The 19,328-nt window shown below is 34.4% G+C and overlaps 1 protein-coding gene across 1 annotated transcript in view; it reads left to right on the top strand.

Annotated features, from left to right (window-relative positions):
• The window catches only part of LOC150100022 (leucine-rich repeat flightless-interacting protein 2-like), a 164,941-nt gene that overhangs the window by 99,613 nt on the left and 46,000 nt on the right, over positions 1 to 19,328 (top strand). The window contains exons 8-9 of the mRNA XM_090402326.1: positions 2,826 to 2,994; positions 14,575 to 14,624. Of these exons, the coding sequence (XP_090258452.1) occupies positions 2,826 to 2,994; positions 14,575 to 14,624 (219 nt within the window). The remainder of the gene's footprint in view (positions 1 to 2,825; positions 2,995 to 14,574; positions 14,625 to 19,328) is intronic.

The raw sequence follows: 19,328 nt of genomic DNA, 5'->3' as shown, positions 1-19,328 counted from the left end.
CACAGACACCACAAAGGACTACTTTTAAGTTTTTTTCGGAGCTGAGCGCAAAGGTATGATACTGGATGCCTCTGTCGTCCAGTTCTTTGGTCAACCTTCTATAGTCTGTCACTGTTGCTGGCTGGATCTTTATGCCTTCATCCATGTTTTTGGCCTTAATGAAGCCAATATGCAAATTGGACATTGTGGATCTTAAAGCTGCCCACTTATGCTTTTCTCTAAGGACGATCGGAGGCACCTTTTCTTTGGGAGAAATAGCAGCATCTGAACCCTGAGAATCCTGTTCCATTTCAGTATTGTCATTGTGCGGTTCATCTGTTGTTCTTCGCTTTTTGTGTGCACGCACTTCTACAAAGTCTGAAGGAGTAGTATAAATGATCTTCAGTGACAACGTCTGAGACACATTCGGAGGGAAACATGTCATACAATTTCACTTTTCCCGGCCAATTATCACTCAGCAGCTTTCCCAGTCTGAGGAATTCCTTATATACATCCTCGAACCTGGTTTCATTCACAAGTTTTGCCATTTCAAGACACAGATGGAGAAAGAGTAGAGATTTCTCAGGTGTCCTGAGCAGGTAAAGATAATCCTGTGGACTTTTGAGGGTCCACTAGCAAATCCTGTAGACACTCTTAGGTGTCTACCAGCAATAAAATGTCACTATAAGAAACAAACAAAGGTGATACTAGCGGCTGTAGGCCTAGCGTATTGCCCTTGTAATTACAAATGACTTACCTGGATAAAGCACTATGGAAAATAAAGTGACTGTTTATGGTAGCAAGCAATTAACTACTATTACTAATGAATAAGCATAAATATAAATCGCTAAAAACATATCAAATTCACAATTCATCATCAATAATACACGACACTAAACACTAACACACAAGCCACCATCTTTTTCCCTTCATCTTCCTTTGACCTTGATAAGATACTAAGGTTGAAATATATTTTCCATATACAGTTAGTAAAATGGTGTATCAACATACTATTAAAATACTCTGGATTAGGGAAAGTTATAGGAAGTTTTTTTTTTCTTAATATAAAGTATTATATTTGACAAGAAATTATATTCATCTTGTAATTTTTACCCAAGTGTAAATAATCAAAGTGCATCATTGGTGCATAAAGTATCTTCATGACTAGTCTGTAAGGCTGTTAGCTTCACATCAATGGCCTCAGTATCCCATAATTCAAAGCATACATTCATTTTGAATGTGTGCATTATGGATTAACATATAATTTCTTGCTATTTATTATATACTTTATAACCAAGTGAAAAACCTCCTACAAGCTTCCTTTCTCTGATCCAGGGTATTTTAATAATATGGGAATAGACCATTTTATTAATTGTATATGGAAAATATGACTTTTGCATTGATTCAACCTTAGTATCTTTCCTGGGTAGTGACACTGGTAGCAGTATAAATGTCTGAAAGGAAAGACACTTTGCATTATGGGGTACAAAGGCAGTTGATGTGCGGTCTGTCTCTATATACAAGTACATTAATCTTTAAGATACCTCCTATACAAACTTTGTTTGCTGGTACTTCAATATGAATTAAAACAAGAATATAATTTTTCATATATGATGTACAGAGGGATAAAGTACATCATATATGACAAATGATACAGCCAATGACAAATAATACAGCCAGAGGGGAAAAAACTTTCTCTCTGTTTAAATCTGGATTTGAATATACTTTTTTATGATTTTTTTTTTACTAGCTCCAATAAAAAATAAAAGTTTATAAACTGAAAGAATTTTATCTCTATGAAGTTTCACAAAGTACTCTGTAATCCAAAAGCGATTTTGAGTTACAAATTGTAAACTTTCTTGTTCATTACATTCTCTATAAATCCTTAAGTGCATATATTTTTGTATTGCAGGTATGCGGGTATTTAATATCCCACTTTTTTAGTTTGTGGGAATGGTAGTTATTTGTTATCTACCAGTAGACATTAAAAATCCTGATAATTTTCTTTAATAATCTGATTTCTATCTATTCATCTTTGTCTAATAAGATCCACAGTAGAAATATACAGATAACTTAAAAAAGAATGACAAAACCTATCTGAAAAAAAGTTGTTTATGTTGTAGTGTTTTTAATGGTACTAAGTGGCTTTAACATAGTTACAACATAAACATACAGATTCTTGTTTAGTCTGATCTTTTCACTCTGGCTATGTCATCAGTGACAATTATATATTTTTTGTATACTTATAAATTTGTGTGTGTGTTTTAAGATCTAAAATTTTTTTATTTATCAGTGTTGAATACCACTGCAGTTTTTTTTTTTAAAAAAAAACAATATTTTATTCGGAATGCTTCCTGAAATAGTTCACTTTCATGCTCATTGCATTCTCTATAAATTTATTAGTTTTAAATCTGCTCATGATTTGCCTGGCAAGTTTTTATTTTCATCAATAATTATCCTCAAGATAAATGCAAATAGCATGGTTTCCTAAAGGAGAACATGCTCAAAAATTTCAACTGTTGTTAGTTATTTGTACATTACAGACAGATTTCTTTTCTTGTGTATTAAATTCTTTTACTCTAAGATATGATTAAAACTGCTACATATGTTGTGCAGTGGGGGGGGGGGGGAGATCTTCCTTTTGAAAAGTCAGTAATCAGATTATTTGTCTCTGTAATAAAATCAATGTTGTCTAAGTTTTTGATAATCCCAAGTATGTTTTGATTTTCAACTTTGACTGATGAATATGTCTAAAGTCATTTTGTGGGATACTAAAATTAGTATACTTAAGTTTATAGCTTCTGCTATTTCATCTAAATTTCTTTTTCATTTATTTTCTTATCTAGGAACATGGGCTAGTTCTTGTTGAAAGTGAAGCACTTGTTAATGGAGATGCAGAGGAAAGCAGCCCTTGCAGTACGCCTGAAAAAGTTAATTCAAAGTCTCGTTCTAAAGGAGCTCTAGTATCTCATCAAGCTGCCCAGCTGTTAGAGCAAGCTGGGGAAGGATCACTTGGTGAGAACTTTTTAATCTTAGTGGACTAATTTAAACATGAAGCTTTAAAAAAAAAAAAATTAAAAATCTCATTGGCATTTTGGTTGAAGAATAAAATTTCTGGAAACGGTTTATTTGCAGGACTTTTTTTTTTTTTTTGCCAAATAAGTCAACAGAAAGAAATATTTATCATGTCTGCATTACAGAGATTGACATGAGAATAAAGATATATAAACTGGAAGTATTATTTAGGATATTAAGAAATCCCAGTATGAATACAGCCATAGGAATTAGAGGAGATATCAGCCCATGTATTACAGGAAAATGGAAGAGAAATGACATTGCCTCTAACTGAATTGTTATGTATAATTCCCAGCACCATTGGAAAGAGGGCAAGATAATTCCATTACAAAAAGAAGGCTCTGAGACAGAAATAGCAAATTATAGACCAATTTTTATCTCAGGAGTAGTGGTTAAGGTATTGAAAGGTTGGTTATGGAAATATCTTGTCTTAGTAATTTATTTATTTACCTTCTGCAATAAAGTAACATCTGAGTTGAATAAAGGAAATAGCTATACCAGGATACTGCTTGAAGGCCTATTTACATATGATAGAGCAAATGGAATTGTGGACATGAGGTGGTGACGTGGATAAGAGGGCTGCTGGACAGATTGTATAGAGTAGCATATGGTGGAGTTGTATCAAAGAGAAGCCCTGTGACACATTGTGTGTATCATATGGCTCTGTACTTGGTCTGCTGCTGTTCGGTTTGTATATCCATGTTATTGGGAATGATTTGAGAGGAAATATTCAAAAAAAGGAAATACAGAAGGATGACATATAATATAATCCATAGGAACGTTGAAAGCCAGAAAAAAAAAAAAAATCAGAAATGACATCAGAAAATATAATATGAGAACAATTCAGAACATGATAGGACCCAAAAAATCTGAAAATGATCAAACAAGAGTTACAAAGAATGAAAGAAATGAATCCCACAACTGTAAAATAAGCAAGGAAAATAGAGAAGAAAAAAAAAAGAAATATTCAGCGATTTTATAGGGCTGCAGAGAAATAGAGAAAAAACTTTACTAAATTTAGTTGAAATAGATGAACCACCTACCATAATAGATGAATTTGCAGTTATTTTATTACAATAGGTCTTCAAATCAGCAAAGAATAATAAATGTCCAGGAGAAGATGGCACATTAGCAGAACACACAAAATCATGAATTCCACTGTTGCATAAGGTTATACTGGATATGTTCAATAATATTTTATCTCAAAAAAAAATAAATAAAAAGCATTGGCATAAATTAGCATTTATTATATAAAAAGGACAACAAAATTTTTATATCCATTCTTTAAATAGAATGTCAAGATTTTTGGATGATGACAGGCATATGAACAAAAGCAGGCTTTAAAGTTTCTCAAAATTCTCTGCAATAGATTATCTCCACACTATTAGCCAAGTAATAAAAAAGTAAATCATCATCCTGCATATTTAATGTTTGCAGATTTTGTGAAAGACTTAATTCTTTATATTGGTCTGAAATAATAAACTGCTTAAAACAACAGCCCATCCCATCAAATTATATGAGATTCTTAGAATATATCAGAAGTCAACAGCCAATATAAAGTTAAAACATTAGGTAAAGGAATATTCAGCATAGAGAGAGAGAGAGGCAAGAAGGTCTGATATCATCCAAATTATATTTTGCTACATTAGAAGTAGTCTTTAGAAACATATCATGGGAAAACTGTGGAATTAATATCAGTGGAAGACATTTAAATCATTTACATTTTGCAGATGACATTGTTCTGGTAGCAAAAAAAAATGAACTCAGAAAATGCTAAATGGCCTTGACAGAGAAAGCAAGGATAGTGTGAATTTTTTCTTAAAGGTAACTAATTGTCCAAGATAAATATAATCATCCACAGTTTAATAGGATTATCTGCTAATTTTAATTCAGTTTATCTGAATTATATTTACCTTGGACAATTGGTTAACTTTTAAGGAAAAACAAGGTAAAGTAACAAATAGATGAATCATGCCATGAAACAACAGTTTGCCTGCATAAAAATTATCTCTTGGGTCATTGGTTCCCAATCGGTGGTATACATGCCCCCGGGGTACATGCTGGGCCATTCAGGGGTACACGAAAAATAATCAGTAATGGCAGAAAAACAAGTAAAGTAAGCAAAATGCAAAACGTTAGTTATGGAACAATAAATGTCAGTATTTAAAAACATGGGGTACAATTTATAGAAATGGGTTTAAAAGGGGTAGTACACAAGTGGGAAAAGGTTGGGAACCACTACCTTCTGCAATTTGGCTTAATTACTTAATTTTCTGTGTGTTTTAAAAGAAAGCAGTTTAATATCTGTATTATACCAGTGTTTACCTATGGAAGTAAGACCTGGGCAATGACTAAGAAACAGGAAGACAGGTTGTCTAAATAGCCTTGGAGAGAGGAATGCTCCACATAACAAAAAAATAAAAATAAATAAAAAGAGGGATTAGAAGTAGAGAATTAGAGAGGTGACCAGCTACATTGTGAAGTATTGTAAAGCATGTCAGTAAAGATGAGCTGGCCATATTGGCTGATTAGCAAATAAAATATACTCAAAATTAAGCACTGAGAGGATACCAAGAGAAGGAAAGGTCACTAAAGAACAAGGTAGAGGAATGATCTACAAAAGATTGACCTAAGATGATGGACATTGGTTAAGAACAGAAACAACTGGAGATTTATGATGGGGACATCTGCATCCAGCAGCAGATAGAAAGAGGCTGAAGAAGAAGAAAATCCAGTTGTTTGCCACAGATGCTTAACTGTGGAGAGCAATAGTTAATAAGAGTGATGTATAGATCCTGCAAGATGATCAGATGATCTAAATAGACGTAGTTTGGATGAAGAGTAGTGAATGCCAGTTCAAGTGTGATGATCCATTCTACTTATTCACTACTCTCCAAGCAAAATGTCTAATCACAATTCCCTTACTTAACTACACTCTTTACTTAATTTCCAGGTATAATCCCCTGTTCTTTCCCTCTAGGCAAGTGTTGAAAATTTTTCTCTGTAATAGTCCTATAAAATCCTTTTAGTAACTTAAATTTTTCTGTTATATCCCCTCTTTTCTGTCTGTCAATCAGCTTGCAATCCACAAATCCTTCCATAAATCCTCAGTTTATCCTCATAAGGAGCATTTATCAGACTTCTCACAATCTTAATCGCTTACCTCTAGATCCATTCCACTACAACACTTCCTCATTCCCAAGAACACCAGGACTTGTGCATGTGCAGTAATCCACATATTGCTATATCAAAGCCTTATCAAGTGGAATAATAACTTCTTAATCTCTGCATATTAGTGTTTTTGAATAATCAAGTAATCTTATCAGCTATCTTGACCACTTTTGCAATATTTCTGCACTTCAGTTTTCTATCATTGACATCCCTAGCTTCAACAATTTCCTTGAGTACGTTTCTCTCAATCTTTCTTCCAAGATTGCACACTTTTCCACATTAAACTGGTATCTGTTATCTTTTGCCCATACTGTCAATTTATTTAAATCAATCTGCAAGAAGCTCTATCTACATTGCTATGGTTAGCTATAACATGATAATCATGTTACATTGCCATGATTATACAACCTAAATTTGCATCATCAGCAAACAACTCAATATTTCCTATGAAATCATTTCTTATATCATTGATGTCCAAATTAACTAGCAGTGATCTAAGCACTGAGTCCTGCAGCACATTGTTAGTCATAATTATTCTCCTAGATTCTGTTCTTCCATATATTACTCTTTATCTATCCATCAGCTACCCTTGTGTCCATATCACGAGTTTCATACCCATCTCCTTTTGCTCCATTTCGTATAAGAGGGTACACAAAAAGATTTGACAGGTACCCATATGAGGAAAAAAAAAAGGAAGAAGGAAAAGGAGGAGGAAAAAAAAACTAATTTGAATGCAAAACAAATTATTTAATGCTAGAAAAGGAACCACTTATGACCAAACACTAGGATAGATAGGGATATGAGGTTCAGTACTTGCATGTTTCTGGAGGATAGTTGTGTTGATGTTAAGTTTTTTCAGTCTACAAAAGTAATCATTCTTTTCGGTTTGTAGTATGTTTATCCTTAAGGGTCCAAAGATTCCAAGTTGCACAGTTAATGCATTACTTTGATTAATGAATGTTGATCCAGTCAGAAGTTAAAATGCATGCTATTTTAGGACATTTCTAGTCCTTTCTCCCCATCCCTGAGGTGCACAGAGTAGATCCTGAAAAGGGCTTGCACAGTGTGAATGATACAGCTGTCAAATGCTTGACTTTCTCAGTCTTGATGACTGAATTAAATACCATTACCTGTATACCAATTTACACTTGAGAACCAGTTGCATGGTCATGTACCTATTACCACTTATCAATTGCCAGAGAGAACTTGTGTAGATATTGTCTACAGGGATAATGGTATTCGCTATTTGGAAGATGTCTCTGCGTGGCTTCTTTTAATGTGGGATTGTTGGTGCACTACAACAGATACTCTGTAGTATGGCTATCCATAAGTAGTAAATAAGTATCAGAAAAACATATTGGCTCTTTGCATGTCAGTTTTGATTATTCTATACTTTGGGGAAATATGATAATGTGCAGTTTTCTGAAGACACACTGTGTGTGTGTGTGTGTGTGTGTGTGTGTGTGTGTGTGTGTGTGTGTGTGTGTGTGTGTGTGTGTGTGCATGCTTGATTGCTTATGCATATTTCAGATATATATAGTAAGGTAATTGTACATTTTTGGTTTAGTAATTATATATAGAAATGAGAATCAGGCCAGATGATGCCTGGAAGGAGTTGATTTAAATAAATTGACAGTATGGCAAAAGATAACCGATACCAGTTTAATGTGGAAAAGTGTGGACACTCACTCAGTGGAAGTCATGTCCACAAGTCATTTATGCCCACCGCTGCTCTATAAATTTCTACCATTACAAACAACAGTGGAAGGTACAATAATAAATAATAACAACACTGCAGTTAAAAAAAAACACAAAAATCAATAACAAATTACAACATATATCAAAAATAAAACAAAAAAATGCAAAAACCAACAACAATACAAATCTTATATAACAAATAATACTTCCAATTGCATGCACCAAAATCTGATCTGATTTGTTTCAATAACGAAATATCGTGAGTTGGCATAATCAAAAGAAATATAAAAACAAGAGGAACACTCACATAAAAAACTTTATTAATGTACAATTTTTGTCTATATCGTAGGCATTGTCAGGATCACAGAATGCCAATTTAAACAACAGTAGACGATTCTATCCTCAGGGGCTTACTTTAGTGAGTTCAGGCATGGCAAACCCGAGTACATGATTCTGGATGACTATATGTTAGAAGGATATTAGTAGGAACATATAACTGCAGATCTCTACGTCTAGATTGGAAGAACTGATGAAGGAATTGGACCATATAAAATGGGACGTTGTGTGCCTTTCAGAGATAAGAAGGAAAGAAGAAATTCATGCGATTAAAAGATGGACATCTAAATTATACAAATATATGCCCCCAACTACGGCCCATCCAGATGAAGAGATAGAAGATTTCTATGAAACATTAGAATCCCTATTAAATAATTCTAAAGAATTCTACATAATTATAATGGATGACTTTAATGCTAAGATTGGAAGCAGAGATGACTATCTGAATTCCATCAGTAAATTTGGATTTGGACAGAGGAATGAAAGTGGAGAAAGATTTATTGAATTCGCAGAAGAAAATAACCTCTTTATTATGAACAGCTTTTTCATTTTTCAAGAAGAAAATCAACTGAAAATGGACTTGGAGAAGCCCAAATGGACAAACTTACAATGAAATAGACTTCATCTTCTCCAACAGAAGATATATAATAAATAATACCGAAATGCTTAATAGATTTAATACAAGAAGTGACCACAGAGTAGTAAGGGCAAAAGTATGGATCAACAAAAAATGGGAACTGAATAAGCTCATAAGAAAAAAGTCCAATTTAGTGAATCTACAAAACCTCTACCACAATAAAAGCTGTTATAGAGAATCACTCAAAAATGAACTAAAAAAGTTAAACACAGCTACTACCATCGATGATGATAATGAAATCTTAACTAAATCTATCTTGAATTGTGCACTAGAAATAGGAGGTGTAAAAAGGCACCAAAGAGAGGAAAAACTAAGACAGGAAACCTTAGATCTAATGAAGAAAAGAAAGAGATTTGAATGACACCAATAAAATAGAATATACAGAAATTTGTAAAATTATACGTAAAAGGATGAAAAAAAATGAAATTAGATCATATAATACTAGGAAAATTAAAGAAACAATAGAAAACAGTATTAATATGAAAGTCCTGTTGGAACAAAGGAAATAACTGCTGTAAGAGGAAAAAATGGTGAGCTTATAAAAAAAAAAAAGTAGAGATGCAATAATCAAAAGAATTCAGGAATTTTATACTGAACTCTATGAAGACAAAGACCGAGACATCCAAGAATCATCTATGGATAACTCGAGTGAGGAAGAACACGATGCCCCTGAGATCTTACAAGGTGAAGTGGAAATGGCACTGTGGGAAATGAAGAATGGAAAGGCCCCAGGAGAAGATGGAATTATGGTAGACGTCTTAAAACCGGGAGGAAGCCCTGTCATCAAACAGCTGACTAAACTCTTTAATAAATGCCTAAAACAGAAGAAAAATTCCAAAAAATTGAAACAATTCACTTCTAATATTAATTTTTAAAAAGGGCAATAAGGAAGAAATTAAAAACTACAGACCTATAAGCCTACTCCCCACCATATATAAAGTCTTCACAAAAATTATAAATAATAGAATAAAATTTAAACTAGAGGGAATGCAATTCTGTGAACAAGCTGGATTTAAAAAGAATTACAGTACTTTGGACCATATTCACATATTAAGACAACTCTTGAAAAATCAATTGAATACAATAAACCCTTATGTCTGTCCTATATAGACTACGAAAAAGCATTTGATTCGGTTAAAACATCTGCAACACTAAAAGCACTTGAAACCCAGGGAACTGAGAAACCATATATTGAAACACTAAAACATATTTACAATACTGCAACTTCTGTAATTAAATTATATAAAAACAGTGAAAAGTTCCCAATACAAAAAGGCATCCGGTAAGGCGACACCATATCTCCCAAATTATTTACGTCTGCACTAGAGGAAGTCTTTAGAAGCCTTGATTGGAAAAGAAAAGGAATAAACATAAATGGAGAAAGGCTGCATCATCTGAAATTTGCAAATGATATTGTCCAGATAATCTTGAAAATCTGGAAGAAAGGCTAAGTCAGCTAAATGAAGCCTCCAAAGTAATTGGATTAAAAATAAATAGAGAAAAAACAAAAATAATGATGGATAAATACATAAACCATAGAACTTTCAAAGTTGAAAACCATGAAATAGAACAAGTTACTTCATATGTATATTTGGGCCAATTGTTATCCTTTGAGGATTGCCAAAGAAAAGAGATTGAATGAAGAATTCACCTTAGATGGATGGCTTATGGGAAAATGAGAGACATATTCAGAAGTGACATCCCAATCAGTCTAAAAAGGAAAGCTTTCGACTAGTGCATACTTCCTGTCCTAACATACGGAAGAGAAACATGGACTTTAACAGAAGCCCTAAACAAAAAGCTGAGAACAACACAACATCGTATGGAGAGAAGTATGCTAAAAATAACATTAAGAGATAGGAAGACAAATACCTGGATAAGATCTCAAACAAGTGTCATGGATATTTTAAAGTACATTAAACAGGCTAAGTGGAGATGGGCTAGCCATATTACCAGATGCAGTGACAGGAGATGTCTAGAAAAACAATAGAGTGGAGTGGAGACCAGTGGATGGAGCAAGACAAAGAGGAAGACCGAGAAGAAGGTGGAGGGATGAACTGGAACAAATTGCAGGAGTGAGATGGATGGGAGAGGCAGAAAACTGAGTGGTCTGGAAAATCATGGGGGAGACCTTCACCCTGCAGTGGACAGAACCAAAAGGTTGAAGAAGAAGAAAATTGCCATCTGAGTAGATAATGTAAGATGACTAAATAAGATCAGTAATTTCTTAACTTATTAAATGCATCGCCTGAGTAGCACTTAGAATTGTCTGTTATTAATTGTCATTCTGTGATCCTATATTGACGATGCGTATGTTACTCAGGCAAAAATTCTACATTAATAAAATTTTTTACATTAATTTTCCTCCATTTTTATATTTCATCTGATCTGATATTCCTACCCAAATTCCAGCTGGCATCCTTTATAACTACATTTCATATCAGCTACACTATTTACATTCTCCATGATTTCTTCCATAAGAAAGAACACATTCTTTTGTCATATCTGACATTCCGTGCTAGAAACTACTTAAAACCTTGAATCTGATATATGATCTGCACTAGTTCATGTTTCCTTGTCTCACTTTGTTGTATTTATTTGCTGTCCATCTTATTCATCACCACCAAGATTTCTTTGGTTATTTATTTCTAAAGGTCTTCAAACAGTTGTCACAGTAGCCTAAAATAAAAGATTAGCACATCTTAAATGATTTATGTCAAAAACTTCAGCTCTCATTCATTTTAGACTGCAGCTTCTTTATATTAAAAAAAAAAAAAAAAATCAGACTGAAAATGCAGAAACTTTCCTCATTGTCAGATGGTATAATTAGTGGGCACAACTTCTGCCCTTCCAATGAATATTTGTTTACATCTTTAGTCAAAAAGCATAAAAAAGTTGTCAGTAATTTAAACACTATTAGGTCCTGGTCCAGATGATGTCCCTCTAATTGTGTTAAAAACTTGTGCTCTAGAATTACTGCCCATCCTGGGCTTATACAAATTATTATAATCATCTGGCATCAGCATGAGAGCTTTATCTGCTTGCCATCCCCTAAGAGAAAAAGAAAATAAAGGCCAGCCCTGAAATTATCATTCCATTTCCTTCACTTGGGTCCCTGTGAAAATAATAGAAAATGTAACAAACAGCCAGCTTATTCACTACTTGAAGACCAATCAATTAATCAGTGATCATAGGTATGGTTTCTGCCAATCTCATTCAACAACAGACCTTCTAGCTAACTTTGCCCTCCTTTGGATGCAAGCTATGGAATAGCCTAGAGAAACTTTTGCAGTTGCCCTTGATATTTCCAAGTTATATGATCCATCATGACACAGAAGTCTTCTCAACCCTGTCTTCTTATGGTCTGCAATTAGTTTGCCATTTTTCTCTCTGGTCATTCATACCATGTTGTGATGGATAGTTTCCTCTCATCGTATATATATCTCTTTCAATGCTGGGATACCTTGTAGCTCCTTGTTTTTGCTCAACACTCTTCCTCTTACACATTAATAACCTTCTCTCACTAACATCAAATTCTATCCATAGTTTTGCTGATGACAGCAAAACTGTCATCAGTAAAAGTATGTAGTACTCAAATGATTAAAGCATTAAGAATTTCCCACATTCATGACCAGCATGTTAAGTGATCTCACTATTTTCCATGAGATATGGATAATTTAGGCAATTTCAATACCACCGAAACATTTCTGTTATTTCTCAAAAGAGAATTATTACTCCACTCTCTCTCTCTCTCTCTCTCTTACTTTTGATAATAATCAAATATCCAGCAAAGGTCAATTCTTGACTTCTGTTAATAAAAACTTGGTGTCCTCTCACATACACAGTTTATATAAATCTCAAGTCCACCTAACCTTAGAATAGTACTTTTAGATCAGTGTTAGTGCGCTTAACATCTCTAAGAATGCTTGACGATATCTAAAAGAAGACTGTTCATTTAAGAGATATCCTCTCTCTCTCTCCAACCCCTCCAGATCTTTCCATCTACTTTCTCATAAATGTTTTGCACTGTCTTTTTTTAAATATATATGTAATCATTATGTCAACCACAGTACTGACCAATGTACTGTAGGTTTGTGGGTTATATTCTACATGTACAAAAGTGACATGTTGTCATGTGTCGAGACGATAAATATGTAATTTTAGTCTGATTCATAGTCTGATTCAGCCAGAAGACACAATTTATATCCCATACTATATCAGTATTAATTAGGCTTATGTAAATCCAAGTTTTACTTGATCTTGGATTTATGTAATATGTTGTTAGCCTTGTGATATGTTAGGCTTAAGAACCTAGCACATTGTGGAAGTATGATCATGGAAATTCTTGTTTATATCAGTTATTATTACCTTGATACAGCCCCATTTGTGTTATTTACAGATCCCTTCCTAAACTATTTCTTTGATTACTTGAATATTATCATGGATTACTAGTCCATGTTTATAGCAATTCCCCCCCCCCATCTTTTAAAACTTTAAATAATTAGACAATCAGAAGACTACATAAAAATGATGAATGAGTGAATTAGTGCATATTAAAACTGATTTTTTTCTCTTAAAAACATTCTTAACTGATTTTGTTCTATGTTAATTTTCTATAAACAAGATCTTAATTACATTTTTTATTTCTTAAAAATTTACATTCCCAGGTTTGTAACTTCATCACCTCCAACCAATCAGAATCATCTCTAGAAAATAAAAAGTTAGTCAAGTAACACTCCCAATGTTCCCTCTAGTTTTTTGCCATCCTATGTGTGCATGAAAAACATTTTGTGCACAACTTTCGCTTTCCAGTCTCAAACTCAATGTGTGCACTAATGAAATTTTCTCTTATTAATGTTTGCCTTTTTTTTTTTTGTCTAGCTATAACCTATAAAACTGTGAACAGTAAATTAATTCACTAAAATTTGCATAGCTATAAAAAACCATCACTGTTTGCATGAGTTCAAATGACTACTGCCTAGACAGTAGGCACTCTAAACAAATATGCCTCTGAAACTCACTGAATCAGTGTCAGTTACTCACATGGTGCAGCCTAAAAGTAAGTAATTACAGTGTATTTATTTGCAATGGATTAGAGTAATATTGTAGTGGCAACATTGGAGAAATTACTAAATGAAATAGGTGACAAGCAAGATTTAGCATATAATTTGTTTTTATAATGTACATTCAAAAATTATGAACTACTGGGGGTAGGCCCCCCCCTGGCACCTACGGCGCCCAACTCCCTGTGTTCCGGACTGGTAGTCCGGTTCTCCTTGAATTCTGATGACTCGAATTTTGAAGACTCAACACTCAGGGTAGCCCTGAGTTTCAAAACGTTTCAAATAACTTGACAAAAAATGACACAACAAACGTGACACAAAAATGTTACATAAAAAGGCTTATCATTTTATATATATATAGGGTAGATAAATTAGAAATTCTGATAGAAAAAATTTTGTGCGCACTCCCTCTTTGGCTGATGTGCATTGCATACACATCTTGAGGGAACATGGACCTGCATTTACATGAGAGTGGAATTTTTATACTATTTTGTTTGCAGGAATCATTGAGATTTATTACACACATGCACAGCAATAAATAATACTATAAGTTAATATCATGAATATAATAGAAACAAAGGAAATGTTGTTGATTTTGTGGATTTTATATTACAGATTTCCGGTTAAAACGTTTTGCAGAAGAGAAACAAGAATTATTAGATGAGGTATATATTTTTTTCCTATAATTAGGTTTATGTATTTGATGATATATTGGGTTCATGGATTATTGTGAAATAATTTTAGTATTAAAATTTTAGGTTGTTGCATTGAATTATTGCTACCCTTGTTTACTTCTCTGATTAAAATGAAGTAGTTGAAATGCAGTATTTTGTATTCACATGTACAGGTTGGATGCTTGTTGAGGAGGAGAATCATCAAATTCCTACTATATACCCTGAAGAAAGGGGTCTGGTTTACAGGATGCTATAACAGTAGTATCCGATTATGCTTACGTTATTGCAGGTTTCTTATCAATAATTTTCCTCTAAATTAATCTGTTATTTTGCAGTGTTCGAAAAATTTTGTGCTGGCTGACTATTCAGCGCATATCTTACTAGTTAAGTGTCAGCCTGGAATGAGTACTACGAGGGTGGTCTGAAAAGTTCTCAGCCTCGACTATAGATGGCAACACTATTGGCAAGATTTTTTTTTTTTTTTTTGTAAGTTGGTACATTTATAAGCATCCATGTGAAATTGCAATTCATTCTGTCAAATAATTTGTTTTATATAGCTGTCTGAAGCAAAAGAGTTGCTTGTATCTCTTGAAATGGATAAAATTGAGTATCTTGCGGTTATAAAATTCTTTGTAAAAGAAGGTTTAACGCCAAAAGAAATTCATTCAAAGTTCATAAAAGTTTATGGGTACTCTTCTCCTTCATTTTCAACAATTAAGAAATGGGCTGCTGAGTTTAAACATGGCTGTACCAGCCTTGAAGATGATGAACATCGGCGTCCAAAAAAGTGTAACAACACCAGAAATCATTGATCAACTGCACGATATGGTATTGGATGACTGGCGAGTCAAAGTGCGTGAAATTGCTGAGATATAGACATTTCAAAAGAACTTGTAAGATATAGTTTGAATGAAGAATTGCAAATGAAAAAGCTTTGCGCAAGATAGGTGCTGCGCTTGCTCACATCAGATTAAAAATGTACTCGCATGAAATTCTCTGAACAGTGCCCGGAACGTTTAACAAGAATAAAACTGATTTTGTGCATCGATTTATGACTAAATGAGACGTGGATTCACCATTACACACCAGAATCCAAACAGCAGTCAAAACAGTGGACAGAAGGCGGTTGTTCAGCGCCAAAGAAGACAAAGTCGGTTCCATCAGCAGGAAAGGTCATGTCATCTGTGTTTTGGGATGCTGAAGGCATTTTGTTTAATAATTATCTTGAAAAGGGTAAAACAATAACCAGGAAATATTATTTTGATCTTTTAACCAGACTAGATGAAAAAAAATTGTGAGAAATGACCCAGTTTGCAGAAGAAAAAATTCATCTTTCATCAGGACAATGCACCTGTCCACAAAGGGGTTTTGGCAATGGGAAAAACAAGGGATCTGCACTATGAATTGCTGAAACATCCACCCTATTCCTCAGATTTGGCTCCCTCTGACTTCTGTCTCTTCCCAAAACTAAAACACTTCTTCGCTGGTCAGCGTTTTTCTTTGAATCAAGAGGTGATTGCAGCTGTAGAGGGGTATTTTGCAGATCTTACTGAGAACCACTACAGGGAAGGGATAATGATGCTGGACATCGCTGGAATGAATGTATTAGTCTTAAGTAAGATTATGTTGAAAAATAAAAATAATTTTGAAATTATAATGTTTTTTCATCGTTAGGCAGAGAACTTTTCAGACCACCTTCACACAGTCACCTAATATATCATCATATGTTCATTCTCGAATCTAGTCAGTTTATATGCTTTATTAATGCTGAATGATTTCTTCTATAGATACTTTCATGGATAAGGCTATGCTGAATTTGCCATTCGAAAAAGAGCTATTGGTAACCATCACCTTTATACAGTCCATCTTGAAATTTACTGAACCAATTTCACTCCCTCTTTCATTCCAGCTATTTCTTCTTTGGAACAATCCCCCCCACCCCCACTCTGCCTTCCCCAAAGAATGCATCCTTCATTTATTCAATAAAAATGTAAACAGATTATTTCTTCTTATCCTCTTGCCCACACACAGCAGATCTGCTAGAGGTTTTGTGACCTTTTGTATGTGGGTCAGATATTTAAAACTGTGTAAATGTTACCAACGTTATTAATAATTACTTGAAGAAATATGAAAAACCAACTAGGCTCCTCACTTAGTGCTGTTTTCACTTTCATGTCCCATTAGTAGTTATCCACTGAATACAAAATGAATAAGAACAGGTTAACAGTTTGGGATTCAGTCAACCAAATTCTAATTTGTATTGGCTTAAGCCAAAAACAAATTGATGATACCATATGCAGAAGTTCAAAGCTAGCTGGGACATCACCAAGCCAACACGAAATACAGGCCGCCACTATTTTCATATAGTAAATAGGGTAAATAGCAAAAAGTCAGCTACTGAAACCAACTCAGTGTTAGTTGAGTTGAAGATAGACACCACCAATATGGGAAGTATCAAAAGAATTCAAACTGTACCACACAAACAAATTTGATGTTACCCAGGATGAAAAAGTGCTAAATCAGGTGAAATTTTGTTAAATAATGAATATATGATGTTATAATATAAGGGATAGAGTTTGTTGCCTTGGTCAATATGCTGGGACCTCAGATTGCAGGCATTAGTGAGACCTGGCTATCAGAATCAGACATACTAGTATTGAGTATTAAGGGTACAGTATTATTTTTAGAAAGGATAGACATGATAGGAGAAGAGGGTGCATGCTGTTAATGATATCAGATGACTTGAAACCATTGAGACCTATGATATTTCAGTTAAAGATGTTTGGCAATGTTTAAGCAATGCTTGGATATTTAAAGTTCCCCATCATGATTATTCTTTTTGCATCCATCGTATTAAAGATGTAACTATTCTGCCTCTGGTTAGTGACAGTGATCATGTTTTTGAATGTTCCGTTGAGAAAAGGTTACATGCAAAACTACAAATCAGGAAATTATGACCAACTGAGGAGTATACCGAGTTCAGTGGAATGGGAGACCGGTTGCTGGATGGAAAGAATATTGACAATATTGACAGTGCGTGGGAAGTGTTTAAAAAATACTTAAATGATGAAATATCAGAATGCGTCCTGAGAGTTTGAGAAATAAATAGAGTAGGAGTAAATTGGATGTGTAATCTTATTAAGCAAGAGATTTGTAAGAAAAGGATGATGTGAAAGGAATACCATGTGCATACGGATGATGTCTGTTATGAAAATTATAAGCAACAGGCGAGAAGAGTCACAACTGTTGTATGGAAAGCTAAGTCTATGTATGAAAAGAAACTGGCTCTGCAAGCTAAAGAAAGAATGAATATGAAGAATAACTCTACTGAATGTAGATGTGTGAGGGTGACAGATGCAGAAGAGGTTGTTCAACTAATGAGTGCCCATTTTGTTAAAAGCTATCAACCAGGTGTACAACATTGAGCTTACTGCTATCTCTTCACTGGATGAAGAACCTCAGATGTATGAGGAGGAGATATTGGAGCTGTTACACAAACTGAAGAAGAAGAAGAATTCATTCAGCAATAGAGACTGATGGGATATCAGCAAGTGTTCAGCTGAACTGGTTATTCCATTAACCAGGCTATATAATTTGGGTCTTAGAATAGGGAAGAGTGTGCAGAAATGGAATGGTAATCCCATTGCTGAAGAGTAGTGCATAGACCGACGTCTCCAACTATCATCAAATCAGTATACCTCAAGAGTGGTGGTTAGAGTTAGTTAGGGTGGAAAAGTCAGTTAGGGTTTGCATTCAGAAATGGGTTGATGGAAAATCTGCAGCCGATGGTCTGTTTCATCACAACAATGCACTGTCCCACTGGGCACAACCACCCAGCATGATTTGAGGAATACTCGTCTGAGTTTGGGACCATAGCGCGAGACATCAGATCCATGTATCCAGGACCAATGGCCAATGTGCAGTTGTGGACTGCTGCAACAGGCATGGCTATACCTCTGGCATCTGATGGAGTAAGTGCCTTGAAGAGTGCAGGCTGTTATTCACACTAGAGGAGGACCAACATGCTATTAGGTAGGTAGCTAATGCTTTGTCCATTGAGTGTATATTTCTGCTTAAAACACACTCTTCGTCCAGATCCTGAGTTAAGAATGGAACAAACCATTATTCCAGTAGCAACAGAAGCCAAGTTCATGGGGCTCATCTTTGATAGAAAATCTTACATTTGTCAACTAAAAGAAATGTGCAAGAGAACATTGAATCTCCTTTGTACTCTGTCCTCTACTGAATTGGGTGTAGATTGGCTGCAGTGGTTGGATTCCATCCATCATCAGAGTATATGTCTTCTAGCATCTTTTGCACATCAGCAACTCAAAGCTTCTATGTTGAAGCAAATGAACCTGTTCTATCACTTAGATGGAAAGTTGTCTCTTAACTGTGCCTTAGAAATAAATTCCCTTTCAGAGTAGCCTACGTGGACTAGTATCTTTTCTCTGTGTTGGGAACAGTCACTGACCTGCAGATATGTCACTATTTATTGTAACAATCATCTAGATTATGTTAAATTCCATGAGCCAGAACAATGAACGTGCCATCTCTTCCAAAAACATGAAATTCTTTGGAAAAAAAGACTAAAGTCCTGCATAAAAGATGTTTTCTTATGGAGCAGATGTATAAAGAATGTTGTGAAACTGCTTCATCACTCCAGTTCCCGTTAATGGGCTTGACTTATGAACC

Source organism: Typopeltis vanoorti, chromosome 13, assembly GCF_054136105.1.
Source record: "Typopeltis vanoorti isolate ZY-2024b chromosome 13, IOZ_Tvanoo_1.0, whole genome shotgun sequence".
Classification (NCBI taxonomy): domain Eukaryota; kingdom Metazoa; phylum Arthropoda; class Arachnida; order Uropygi; family Thelyphonidae; genus Typopeltis; species Typopeltis vanoorti.
The sequence above is the reverse complement of the archived record's forward strand: the minus strand, read 5'-3'. Positions and strand labels throughout refer to the sequence as shown.